Below are 14,309 nucleotides of genomic sequence, written 5' to 3'. Positions count from 1 at the left end.
TATATATATAATTTTATGCAGAAATTTTAACTACCTATTCATAATAAATAATTAGTATATATTATTATCTCATTTTATTACTTAACTATAAACATGATTTAATTAAACAGCAAACGAGTAAATATTGTTCTTCTTTGTGCTGTAACTTTATTTAAGGAATCATAAATAGTGACAGCCAATTTCTGGAAGAAAGCTGAGTTAAAAATGAGAACCCTAGTCAGTGCATATCATGTCATAGTGGGACCCCCTTGTAAAATCTTGGAAAGATCTACGGTCAGAAATGGGTCTCTAATATCCAATGAGTGTGACACACATCGCACCAAATCAAGCTCCTTCAAAGAAGAATACCTACTATATTGTATTTGAATATAAATATTTCACTTATCCTATACCTGAAAAAAACAATATATAAATTTGAATATATTAGGCAGGAAAGAGAGAGAAAAAAGAAGGTTATGAAAAGGTTGAAACAAACTCTCTTTGTTTCTTTCTTCTCTTTTGTTGTTTTCTTGCCCTTGCTTTTCCATTCCATTCCATTTTAATTTATGATTATTATGTTAGTAATTTTTAAAGCCACAACAAAATTAAATGGTACCTAAACTTGATCTTTTTCTAAAGAATATGATGAAACGTAAATATCGATCACTGATTCAATTTAAGTATCTTTGCAGGTTATACTTCAGCAAAAAAACTAAAAAATAACAGCAACAAGTGATCGAGTTCGATTTATTTTCTCCTCAAAAAGTGAGCAATTGGTTGCCCTTGCCCTTTCAATTTCATTTAATTTGTAATATTATATTATTTTTAAAGTCACAAGAAAAATTAAATTCAGTCTAAATTTGATTTTTTTCTATAATAATTTACATTTTTTTTTTCAAGAAGTGAGCAATAGGTGGGGGGTAGGAAAATTGCACATGTTAGGGAGTTATCATAAAAGTCTATAGTCAACAAGGACATTACTTAGCAATAAGTAATATTCCTCAAACTCACAAAGTCCATTTTTAGAAAAAACATAATAATAAAATTTTCAACAAAGAAAAAGGAATTGCAACATCACAAGTTAGATCTATTTAAATACCTAACGGAAGGCCTCGAGTTCGAGCTTTGGGTATGAAAAAAATCCTGTTAGGGAGAATAGGCCTTACGCGACGTGAATCCGGATGTATTCGGGTTCCAATGTGAGTACCGGACATCAGGTGGGAAATTAAAAAAATTTATTTAAAAAACATTTAATTTCCAAAAACATTTACAAGGAAAGATGAAACATTTACTTCAAACACAAATTTACAACAAGAAGTCATACATACATTATAAAAACAACCCACTCTCTCTTGCTTTTTTCCCCTTCCCTATTTCACCTTCCTTTTCACAGCCATTTATTAGATTCCTCTTTAATGGACTTTTCTTTTCTCCACTCTATTGTACATATTCTTAGCTGAAAAACAAGAAACCCCATCTCAAATCCTTTCATTACTTGTTCATAATCTTTTGCTGTTTTCAGTGGGTTTTTTTCTGAGACTTAAATTTACAGACTTCTTTGAGTCTTGTTGGGTTTTTTGGTTTTTTTTTTTCTGCATAATTTTCTGTGTTTATTGCAGAAAAAAAACTTTTATACCAGTAACCATATGTGTATTTGCTATAATCAAAACTTATATATATTCAATTATAAAAAATTTGTATATTTTTTTTACCAATTTCTTAAGCAAGAAAAGAACTTTTCTTCTTTTTTACATTTTCAGTTTTTGTAAAAATTAATTAAGGGAGAAAAAAAAATTATTGGACATATGGGAAAGCAAGGACCTTGCTATCACTGTGGTGTTACAAGTGAGTTAATGATTCTTGAATGTATTTAATTTTTTTTTTAAACTATAAAGTTCTTTAATTTTTGGTAAAAAATGGAGTCTTTTTTGGCTGTTACAAGTATGGAATTGTTCTTAGTTAGTCTATATGATATTATTTGCTTAGATTAGCTGTTCAATTATGAAACTGGATACCCATATGGTGGTTTCTTCAAAAGGGGAAAAAATTTAGCAGGACAATGAACAATGATAAGTAATATGTGCTGTTATTCATCTTATAAAATTTGGTTTTGAGTTTTCTTTATTGGGTACTTTCCAAGCTAAGCTGCAAATAAATTTCTGATTTCAATATTGGTTTGAGTTGGAATTTGTTTCTGAAAATGGGATTCCTTTTGGTTTCCAATCTTGTCAATAGAGTCTTTCAGTAAGTGGGAAATTTATAGCTCAATTTGATTCCATTGTTTTTCCAATGCAATTGGGAGATGTTTTGGTTGTGTTGAGTTCTGTATTCTTAGCCTCCATTTGCTTCATTTAAAAATAAACTTTATTGGAAGAAATGCATTTTTTGGGTAGACCGAGTCCTTGCTGAAAATGTCATTGATATGGTTCTCTAGAGAATGAATGCAGCAGAAAAATGACTTGAAAATGTTGGCTTGGTTTGTTTCTAAATACATGTACCTGATGTTTGTGCTGTTTTAGTAGCATGTTCTTAATGAATGCCTCGCGTAGCAAAGGGTTGAGGTTTTCTCTCCGAATTTTTCGTTATCTCCACGAACCAAGTTCGTTGTTTTCAACTTAATATGGTCTTGGACTCTCCTGCTTCACTTTTACTTGTTATTCATTCGTTTAAAACCTCGTAGTGTTTGCACTACAGTGACAGTCAAATGCAGCAAGATCCTCCAGGCATTTGATAATATCTTCTTGACCTTATTTGTCTTTTGCTGAATATGTTACTCGCATTCATGCTCTAACAGTTCAAGGTGTCTAGAAAAGACATGGTACATTGGTAGCTCTCTCAGATGTTGATGTTACAGAAAATAATAATAGCTGACATTTGCATTCATTCCTGTCATCCACTGGTGTAACACATTTTGCTGCAAAAATGGTGATAAACTGGTTTGGACAATAATTTGAAACTTGGCTAGGTTGTATAGGAAGCAGATTGTTCGAGGGAATGTAATGTCTCCAAGTACATAGTTTTAGATGTCTGTCACTGTCATATGCTACTGCTTAATTCCTAATCTGTCTAGTTTAGCTTCTCATTGTGCTGTTCTGCTTCGAGCTTAGTTGTTGAATAGAAAGCTTCATTTTAGGTTTCCCTGACAGCTCCCTAAGTTCTTGCCTAACTCTGATTAACGAGTTATCTCTTGTCTCTTTATTCAGGTCCTCATGTGTTTCTTGCTCGGGCAATTTAGGGAACAAATTTGTTGTGTTCTTAGTTATTTCTTAGATTCTTAATTTGCTGTCTAACTCATGACAGTTTCTTGTTTCTTGCTCATGAGGTCTTCTTCACATGAATCAGTCTCCTGGTTATATAGGAAAGGTTTATTTTCTTAATCAAGTTAAGTGCATTTAGAGTAGATGTTTGCTTTTTCAATTATAGTCCTAACTCGAATATCGATCTGTTACATCCTTCTTCTTTCTCGCCAATGGTCCCTTCATCTTCCCCGCCACGAAAATGCTTGTTGAAATTCTGATTACATGCTTACAGTAATATTTTATCGTGGAATGAGCAAGTTGTATCTATAATAACGTTCAATTCCAGATTGTCAGATTTCTTAGATGCCTCTCATTCTTCCCACATTATGTACTTGGAATACCGTCTTAAAATGGTGAATTCATGGTATAGGCACCCCTCTTTGGCGTAATGGACCACCAGAAAAGCCAATTCTTTGCAATGCATGTGGATCTCGGTGGAGAACAAAGGGGACACTTGCAAACTATACTCCTCTGCATGCAAGGGCTGAACCAGATGACTTTGAAGATTACAGGGTCTCAAGGTTCAAAAACTCGCCTGTGAAGAACAAGGAGGTGAAGGTGCTGAAACAAAAGAAAAATCATGATAATCCTGAAATTGGAATTCTTCCTGATTATAATCAGGGCTTCCACCGTAAGGCTTTAGATGAGGATACTAGCAACAGGTCAAGTTCTGGCTCTGCCGTGTCAAACTCTGAAAGCTGTGCACAATTTGGTAGTGCTGAAGCAAGTGATTTGACAGGTAGATTCTTTACCTATGCAGGCCTTGCAAACAGAAACTTTAAGCTGCATTCTCTCTCACATGAACTGCCAACTCTTTATACCTATAAAAAAAAACAGCCAAATCTCTTCTCCTCCTCCCAAAAGGTCTCTTTTCTGTTATTTTGAAAGCCATTCTGTTTGATAGAAGTTGATGACTTCTATCTCAAGATATAGATCTATACATGGATAAAACTTTTGATAGCTAGCAGAGAAATTATACAGGTGGTCATCGTTTGATTTTGCCTGCTCCTTTTGTTCTACATCTATAATTAGTTATACCAGTATATTCTACTGCACCTTCTCCAGTGGTAAAGCTGTAAATTTTTTTTCAATTAAACTCCTGAGCTCTAGAGTTTCTTGTATTCTAACTTTGTATCTGATATCTTTTGCGAATCATCCTTCCTGCACTTTTGTTTTAATAAACCTTTTCCTGACTTCTCACTCATGGGGTGACTAATAGTTGCATGACCCCTTTATGGTGCTTTCAGGTCCTACCCAATCAAATATATGGGAAGGGATGGTGCCTTCAAAGAAGAGAACCTGTGTTGGTCGTCCAAAGCAATCTTCAGTTGAAAAGCTTACCAAAGACCTGTATACCATCTTACATGAACAACAGTGTTCATACTGGTCTGGATCTTCTGAAGAGGATTTGCTTCTTGAAAGTGACAAGCCTATGGTCTCTGTTGAGATAGGACACGGAAGTGTGCTAATTCGGCATCCAAGTTCTCTAGGTCGAGAAGAAGAATCAGAAGCCAGCTCTCTATCGGTTGACAACAAACACCACTCTTCGAATGAGGCTTATTCACAATTGACTACTCCACCTGTACATATTAATAAGGGTGTCAATTCATCAAACCTGGTAACTGAGAGAGCTAAGAAGCCTACTGGTCAAGACCAGATTAAAAGGTGCTTTCCTCATTGTAGCTGGATAGCATATAGCCACAAGAAAGGATATAAAATGTTAAAATGCATAACTGTTCTGCTATTGGTAGACGGGGTATGGCTACACAAATAGACTGACATGTGGATCATAAACTTATATTAACATGATATGGTCCATGTGTTCCATGCAGCTTCTCAATTATAGAATGCTCGCGGTGGTTTCAGTTCCATAATTGAATAGTCAGAGCTTTGATACTATTTTTCTTTGTGACGGTGTCTAGTTTCCATCTTTCTGATTTCATCTTGAACTGCAGGAGCAAGGATCAGCTTGAAAAATTGCAGATTCTTGGACATCATAATTCGCCGCTATGCCACATAGACCTTAAGGTATCTTGCTATCTCTTGGATTTCATACAAATAACAACCATAGCATGCTTCCTACAGCGTCCACTTGTCTATACAGATGGAACATTTTTCTATTCCACACTATTTTTCTACATCTCTGGCTCCGGAGTTGGGGATTCTTTTCGTAGATTTACATTTTAATTGTTAGAATCTAAGCATGGCTCTGCAGTTTACTCTTTCCCAGATAAGCAATACACAAATAAATGTGATTTTGGACAATGCTTGATGCAGGATGTACTTAATTATGAAGAATTCATAACGCATCTGTCAAGTGATGAACAACAGCAACTACTAAAGTACTTACCTCCTGTTGATTCTTTTTCACCTCCCGAGAGGTTTGTACAATCTCTTTCTATTTAGGATCTTACGAGAACATTTGACTTTAAAAAAAAAATCAGAAAAGTTGAGGAATGAACTTATCTTTTGAGTGAGAGGCTTATTACTGGAGCTTACATTTTTAATTCGCTCTCTCAATTGTACTAGTTGGGCTTTAGAAAAATAATTGACGGCTATGTTGAACTTGAACCATAACCTACTGATGGTTGATAGAATGAATGCATTGTCCAGCTCTGATCTTATTCCCATTTTTAATTCTCTCTGCAGTCTCAGGAGCATGTTTGAGAGTTCTCAATTTGAGGAGAATTTGTCTTCCTTCCAGAAACTTCTTGCAGAAGGCGTCTTGGATAACTCGTTATCCGGGGTAACAGTAGAAGATTGTAGAACCTTGAAGAGGTTTACTTTGTGCTATTTAATGAAGTCAAAGTGGGTGGAACAATTTAATCTTCTTAAGGTACGGTCTTGCTTATGATTTGTGATATGAAAATTCAGTGAGTAATCCACTCCTTATATGTTACATTTGCTAAACAGAAGTTTAAAGCTAATCTGCTTTTATGTTAGGACATGAAATGTAAAAATAGTAGCAGTAGTTCTGAAGTTGCAGGAGGGCCCAGTGTTATTGGCACAGGTCATTCAGGGAACATGAAGAGACCACGCATTGGGCAACAGCCAAAATATTCAGGTTCTTGGCATCTCTCTTTTTATTTCCTTTATGACAAATCCTGGTGTGGTAGACTTGTTTCTGTTTATAACAGATTTTACCTAAAAATACTTTGAGTTTTTCCGTTCCTGATAGAGTAGTAAGCATTTACTTCTCGGGTCTTTATCTTCATGAAAAAGTTAGAGTAGGGCGTCACGTGGTAACATGTAGAAGTCGTAGAAGCTGCGGAAGGAGGATCAGAAAATCTTGAGCGTGTTAGGTATCTTGGTATCCCTTGGTGTCTGGCTTTGATGCGCTTAGGTGACTGAATTCTCCAACTATTTTATTCTACACAAATGTCTTTTGTCATTTAGCTGTTAAGAACAGAAGATGTACATCATGTACAATGGGCCTATTATCTTCCAAATATACTCAAGAAGCCTGGTTCGTGCATTGTGACTATTAGGAGGAAATACACTAATTGAAAATAAAATCCAATATGAGGGAGTGGTGAAAGAATTAGTCCATTTCAGCATCTCTTTCTATTTCTTCCCATTTCTTTCTTTTTATGCAATTATATTGGGCTCTCCATCCTGGCACATACCTTCTATTTGTAGAAGGCAACTATTTGTGAAAGTCATAACTCTCTATGATTAGGTAGGCATTACACAATTTTCACTAGGAAAATCAGTGTTTGCGGCGACCTTACTCCATCGTCAGTCCTCCGTGCCACCATAAAGGGAAAAATACAAAAAATGGTAATGATAATGGATCGGGTACAGTCTTTTCATGGTACATTACATCATCTGTATCAAGCATTTGTTCTATCTGATATCTTTTTCTTAGACATTTCTGAAGCTAAAGTCTAAACTATGAGCAATTTTTGTTATGGAATGTTATTTTTATACCAATTCCCGCCAACCACTACTAATTTGGGATTGACGTATGGTCGATTGATTACAACAAAAACAACAACAAACCTAGTAAATTCCCACAAGTGGGGTCTGAGGAGGGTAGTGTGTACGCAGGCCTTACCCCTACCCTAGGAGGGCAAAGCGGCTGTTTCCGGTTAGACCCTCGGCTAAAGAAAATATGAAACAAAGCGTATAGTTGATTGGTTGTTTTCAAGAAACTAAAACTACTGTAGCTCCAATTTTGTATAGTGTGTTCGAGTTGCTTTAATTCAGATGGAAATGAACTTATAAGTTGAATTTTGCTTCAGGGGCAAACACAACAATGAAGAGCCCCAAGAGGGTGATGCTGAAAAGCAGTTATGAACAGAAGGAAATAATGGAGAATGATAGCTCTTGCTTCAGTCCAAGAAGCCTATTTGCATTGCCTTCGGAGAATTCCTTCCGTTTTGCAAATGAAAGTTCTGATCAGGACTTGCTGCTGGATGTGCCATCCAACAGCTCCTTCCCTCAGGCAGAACTCCTCCTACCAACAGCAAGTTTCGCAGCTCAAGCAAGCACTAGTAGTAGCTCCGTATACCCACAACTCCTCCGGCCATAGTAACACTATCACACTTAGCTTTCTGTCTGTAGGGCATTTACAAGGTTCTTGGGCCAAACCACATGACTATCTCTGCATGTTCCTTGTCAAATATATAAATGTCTCGCGAAGGGGTTTGGATGGTTGCCTTTTACCTTTTTGCCAGTAACCTTACCTTATATAAAACAAAATTTTGGATTTAGCGGATGGATATGTTTGTTTTCTTAACCTTTTTTGTATAGGTTGTCAAGCATTTGTACAATATAGCTGAAAATGCAGAGGTGGTGATGTCTAAATATAATGTATGCACTAAAGTTTTAACCTCAAATTGAGACCCCCTTCTGTCAGTTTTCTTGGTGAATGAGTTTTTTTCTGTAGGATCATCAAATGTCAAAAGTCTCCTTCCAAACATTTCAAATTCTAATATGTCTGTTTCATTGGCTTGAAGGCTGAATAATAGGGTTACCTTGAGAGAACGACACCACAAATTGTTTCTATAGTATAATGGTATTAGATGGAATTTTTGTATTTCGGCAGTCGCCACCAATAAGATTCCTCTAACTGAGATTAGGCAACGCCAGATCTTATCTTGAAGTTGCTTAAAATTTATGTAATACCTAATCAGTCCCCACCTAATTTCCATCCCATACAGGAAGAGTTAATCCCACCTTTTGGTTATGCAGGCGTAATGCAACATAGAAAACAGCAACAACAATAACAACATATCAAGTGTAGTCCCAAGTGAGTTAGGGAGGGTAGAGTGTACACAAACCTTATCTCTATCTTTAAGAAGGTAGAAAGGTTGTTTCAGGTACTCTCTGCTCAGAAAAGATAAAGAGATGGGGCAATAACAAGCAAATCAATTTGACAACCGAAGCGAAAATACGAAACTAATACTAGGTAATGCAACATAGAAGCATATAACAATAATAATAATGCAGGGATGGGAAGGGGGGTTCTGTAAAAATGTCGTCAAATCATAATGATTCAAGGCCAAATTTGACCAGGCTCATTTAAGACAGAGGTTAGCTTGCACACACCTCAACTATTTCACCAAATACTTGTTACCCTCTTCCAATAGGTATGAGAAACCCCGCCCACCAAAACTGACTATTTCACTGAACTCTTATCTTCTATCAACAAAGGTATGGGTTGGTAGCTCTGCCACCAAGGCTCGTCTACGTTTTTCCGATTCTGTTAGGATTTGAACCTTCATCTTCCCTAGTTTTAATCGTATTCCATTGACTGCTAGGCTAGCACAGCTGTCCTTTCAAGCTATGCAGTGTAGTTGTTGTTTGAATAGCGCAAGTTTATGTTTGAAAGGTTTGTCAACTACAATGATGTAATTCTACAATATGATAATGGTACACAACGTTTTCTTTCGTAAAATAGGATTTTACATGAAAAGAAAATTGTATAAAATGGAATTTAAACAAACATGGAGTGGTCCGAGTAGAAACGGTAACACTTCTGTTCAAATCCATTTTCCTTTAGAGCTAAAATCACTGGTCTACCTCAACTTTACAAAGAGAAAGAAAGAGACGCAATTTGCTAAACCATTTTGATAAGCAACGCCAGTACTTCATAAAAGAAAGGAACAAGTTCTTTAAGTATCTACTTCAAGGTTACCAAATTAATGAATCTGTACAACTAAACCTTCACCTCAAAAAAAGAAAGCAGTACACAACCTCCATCTGCTGGTGATCAAACAATTCAAAGATCTCTTCTTGCATATGGTTGACATACCACCAATCCAGCATTACCTACATCAAATCTACAAGCTTTTAGCCTAACATAAATTTCGCCCGGGATCCAAAATCTCTAAGATTCAGCACTGCCGCAAAGAATCATATTATACATCCATTCAAGCTCTTCATTCCATAATTAACATATTCTTAAAAGCGAAGCACTAGTTTAGACTATCATCAAATGTTTTTCAAATCTTTAGTAAATGGTGAAGTCAACCCGTTAAACGTGTAGCTCCAGCCAAGAAGATTGAGAAAGATTCAACCAATTTGAACTACTAATATCCCAATAGTAATAGTAGCTGAAAGGTATAAAAGTCAGAGCAACCATAACATAGGCTATTACCTTTACACCTATATCCGAACTCTTAAAAACTTTGTACATTAACAAACGCCAAGTCTCACCAAAAGTTGTACTTCCCTGAATATTGAATCAATCAGAAAATCCCTCCGGTGGCCACCATCTAGGCCGAGGAAAACTCAATCCGCGGGCCTTGGCAGTCTCAAAGAAATCAACATTCTTGTCACCACCACTAACATCCCCCACCACCATAGAGAAAGCTTCCACTAGATCCTTAAACTTGGTATTCTTGACTACCCTCCTCCCAACTTCTTCCACCAATCCAACATTCTTGTCTCCTCCTCTCATTGATAATGGCAACTCACGCCTTCCCTCAACACTTCCAACACCACCACCATCACCATGAACTCTTTCTGCAATCCCATTCGAATGCATTTCCTTTGCGCAAACACCATTCAACTTCTCAATCTCATCTAAATTCATACTATCCACACCTCTTCCACCACCATCACCACCGCTAACACCATTCTTCATCCCATTCAAATGCATTTCAACATAGCCAATACCATTCAACTTCTCAACGTCATCTACACCTCTTTCACCATTTTCACGCTTTTCTCCTCTATCCCCCTCCTCGTCATCTCTCTCAGACATTTTCACAGTAGAAGAATCCGCATTTCTTTGAATTCTACGCTCATAAACTTTTACATTTTCCTCACATTCTATCACTACCTCTGTATCAACATCCTGAGTCTGATCAATTTCTATCACAATCTGTCCTCTTTCGTCTTTTCTCCGAACTGAACTCTTCAAATCCAAATCCTCATCAGAAACCCTAATCCTCTTCCGCATTCGCTCTTCAAACCCTAGGTCATCGGAATCATTTCCCAAATCTACAGCCGCCGAGTTATCATTATTAACGGCATCAGTATCATCACCGTTATGTTGAAAATCAACGGCTGCAGTACTCGTACTCGGTTTCAGTTCATCGGAGCCGGAAAAATAGGGCTGAGAGTTGGAGTTGTTGTGCTCCGGCGGGGTTTCGAATTCTTCGTTATCGTGAGGGGAACTTTGGCTAACGGAGTCAGAAGATGGAAGAGATAACATGAGTATTCCAGTGGGCTCTGACGGCGTTAATTTTAACGACGGCGAGGACTCTGGAGAGTTCTCGTACTCATAAATAAGAGGGCAGTTTTGTAATTCTTCCTCAGCAGAGGGACGAGGTTCGCAATACTTGATGATCTGGGCTAATAGGTCTGGGTATTTCACTTCCTTCATTTTTGCAAAAACTCAGTAAGGGGTTTGAGGAAGAAGGAGAGAAGGAGGTGAGAGTGTAAATTGGGAGTGTTTGGGGGTTATTTTAGTATAGGGTTTTATTTAACTGTTAAAATATTCCCGCCTTTGTTCTCAACTCCCGCCTTTCACATCAACGGTCGCTGACTGCTCTAAGACGATGTCGTTTAAGTCCCCGGGGAAAAACATTCTTTTTGGGCTTACTAGAACTTCAATAGGGCATAACTTTTCCAGTTAAAACATATTTTTTGTACATTCCTATTTTTTCTTAGTTCAAATTCGTAACTCTTCCACTCTGCCAACATAAAACAAATTTTTTCTTCCCATACTCGTTGAACAAAGGCAAAATTATGTGTGGCCAAGGGTGATCAACTGAACACCTTTCGGCTTTCGTCGAAAAATTATACTCTGTATAGGAATTTCATAAACCATTACAGTTTAAAGCTTAGTAACTATAATATGTCTAATTACCATCCGTAACTACTATTTAACTGCTCCTAACTTGTATCACTTGTATTCAAACGCGCAACAAGTACAACATGTGTCAATTGTATTCATTCGCGCAAGGAATACAATGTGTATCAGTTGTATTTGTTCGCACAATTGTATTCACTCGTGTAAATACAAGGGTGTATACAAAGGATACACTTGTATCGACTATATACATGGGTATATACAATGGATACAACGTGTATCGACTGTATTTGCTCGCACAACGAATACAACTAAGGCGAAATACAGAAAAATAAAATGTTCTTGTTGAGAGTCTAACTCAAGACCTCCGCAAACTAAGCGAACGCTCTAACCAACTGAGCTAAGAGAGCATCTCTTATTTTAGTTCAAAACAGTAATCTCTTATTTCATGGATTTTCTATAAAAATCAAAGCTACGAATGGTAAATTTGCTGTAAGTATAGCTACGAATGATAAATACAGTGTAAATATTTGATGTGTCGCGTAATTTTTCCGTAAAAAAAAGACTTTGAACACCCTCGCATAGCTCACCTACAAAGGGTTTAATCGAACTCCCTAATTGAATTTTCCGGTTTTGCTACTAGCATTGAACATAACTCTTAATTTTGCGTTTGCATGTAACTAGAGCAATAAAAAATTGCTTTTACATCGACATGCATAGCATTTGTGCTTTCTTTCTCATGTCTATTTTATTTGGAATAAAATCTAAAAAAGTTGAATTAGAGATCTCTCTCCTTCTATGCCATGTTTTCGCCACATAGATAGTGATTTTTTCCCACATAGTTAATAGAATGTAATGAAGAATAAATTGGACAACGTGATAAAAAATCAACTAAAATAAAATATGTAACATTAATTATATTATAGTCGAATAGCGTACTCTTGATAGTTGGCACTGTTATCTTAATCTTAAAAACCAAGACGAAGTAATACATAGTGGTGACTGGTGAGGAAAAGAAGTTCTTGAAATGTTTTGGAAAGTCAAATACAAGACCAAGGCACTTACTCTATGCATATAGTATATTACCTATTTGTCTTAAATTCGTGCAACAATAGTGGGAATAGCCGTGCCCCGTGTGTAAGAATTAAAAATTTAATATTTGAACATTAGTTTATAAAAAGTTTGAGGAACTAATAAATGTCTAAAGAAAATTTAGTATTACTGGGAGTTCAAAAGTAAGAGAGGAAAGTATGATAAAACTAGTTAATTTCACTACTAGAAATTTGGAAAAAAACGACCACAAAAAGCGACCAGTGTTGGTCGCTTATTGGCCAAAAAGCGACCAAAAAGCGACCAAACGTGCCTGGTCGATATTAAGCCGGTCCCTTTACCTTAGGGACCAAAGTTGGTCGCTAATTAGCGACCAACTTTGGTCTCTCAAGTCAAAGGACCAAATATTCCGGTAAAGACACTGGAAACCAACTTTGGTCGCTATATTTTTTAATATTATAAATTTTGCGACCAAAGTTGGTCTCATTTGTGTAAATTTCGTTTTTATTTATTTATTATTAATTATAAAGTAGCGTCCAACTTTGGTCTGTATACGAAATATTATATTTTAAAATCTGGAAAATTGCGACCAAAGTTGGTCGCTATACTATAAATTTTTTAATTATTTTTTTTAAATAAGCGACCAAAGTTGGTCGCTAAATACATGAATTAATTTTTTTTATTTATTAATAAGCGACCAACCCTGGTCGCCATATTTCCAGAAATTGTTAATTTTCTGGTAAATAGCGACCAATCTTGATCGCTTTTTGGGAAATCTGGGTTAAATAGCGACCAACCTTGGTCGCTATTTCACAGAAAATTGTTTTTTTTAATAGAAATGCGACCAAATAGTGACCAAAGTTGGTCGCTTTTCTTGGTATATTGCTGGCAGGAACTGCCTCTTTTGGCAGCTACACCACCTGCTAGCTTACCAAAATTCCTAAATAGATAAATATGCCAACAACAACAACAACAAGCAACAACAACAACAACAATTATAACGAAGAAAGTATAAAGTTCAATAGAACTTTATACTTTAAGCTAATTAGCAAACTAATAAGTTAAATGTTATTACAGAACCATTCGAAAACCGATTGTATTTGTCTAGCATAAACTAATATGTTCAAAGATTGTTCTCTACATCATTATCATCACCGTCTGATGAACTTTCTTCACTATGACGGTATCTAGAATGGGCTATTTGTCGATGATGGGAAGAATGACCATGGGGAGGAATGACCACGGGGAAGGCGAGCCTCTGGCGATGACTCACGAGACCGGGGAATTGGAAAATTACCAGAAGCTAGGAGAGTTTTGATCTGCTCTTGCATGCCCTTGCACTGAGTATCTCTAAGCCTTTCCTTCTCCTTGGCGGCTTCTAGCTCGGATGTGAGCTTTGCCACAGTCTCCCGCATAGAGGAGAGACTCTCCCCATCAAGTTGCTCGGCTTGGGAGGAAGTCCCTATTCCTTGCATTCCACACTTATAGCGATGGAATTTCTTATTAGGAAGCCCGTATACCTTCCCCCCTTTTGGACCGCCAGCAGCCTGCGTCCACATTCTCTCAGCATCCTCGTCCGATAGTTGGATTGGCGCGCCGGACTCATTAGGTGGCTGACTGCGTATGAATTTCTCCACTTCAGCTGTGAAGTGACCCTATAAGAAAAATAATATGTGACTTACTATTTCCAAATTTATATAAAAGTAAATCAAAAT

At 36.7% G+C, this 14,309-nt stretch overlaps 2 protein-coding genes across 2 annotated transcripts; one reads left to right on the top strand and one right to left on the bottom strand.

Annotated features, from left to right (window-relative positions):
- The first annotated feature begins 1,311 nt into the window (after nucleotides 1-1,311).
- LOC109205318 (GATA transcription factor 26-like) lies at nucleotides 1,312-8,152 on the top strand. The gene is made up of 8 exons (XM_019368026.1): nucleotides 1,312-1,824; nucleotides 3,649-4,017; nucleotides 4,526-4,943; nucleotides 5,234-5,306; nucleotides 5,556-5,659; nucleotides 5,928-6,114; nucleotides 6,222-6,342; nucleotides 7,523-8,152. Exons 1-8 carry the CDS (start codon nucleotides 1,785-1,787, stop codon nucleotides 7,810-7,812), a joined length of 1,602 nt encoding a protein of 533 aa, XP_019223571.1. The 5' UTR covers nucleotides 1,312-1,784; the 3' UTR covers nucleotides 7,813-8,152.
- A 1,223-nt stretch (nucleotides 8,153-9,375) lies between these two features.
- LOC109205317 lies at nucleotides 9,376-11,184 on the bottom strand. The gene is made up of 2 exons (XM_019368025.1): nucleotides 9,883-11,184; nucleotides 9,376-9,554 (listed from the first exon to the last, which is right to left on the bottom strand). Exon 1 carries the CDS (start codon nucleotides 11,113-11,115, stop codon nucleotides 9,970-9,972), a length of 1,146 nt encoding a protein of 381 aa, XP_019223570.1. The 5' UTR covers nucleotides 11,116-11,184; the 3' UTR covers nucleotides 9,376-9,554; nucleotides 9,883-9,969.
- Between the last annotated feature and the right edge of the window lie 3,125 nt (nucleotides 11,185-14,309).

Source organism: Nicotiana attenuata, unplaced genomic scaffold, assembly GCF_001879085.1.
Source record: "Nicotiana attenuata strain UT unplaced genomic scaffold, NIATTr2, whole genome shotgun sequence".
NCBI lineage: Eukaryota > Viridiplantae > Streptophyta > Magnoliopsida > Solanales > Solanaceae > Nicotiana > Nicotiana attenuata.
Note: the sequence above shows the minus strand (reverse complement) of the source record. Positions and strands in the feature narration are given on the sequence as shown.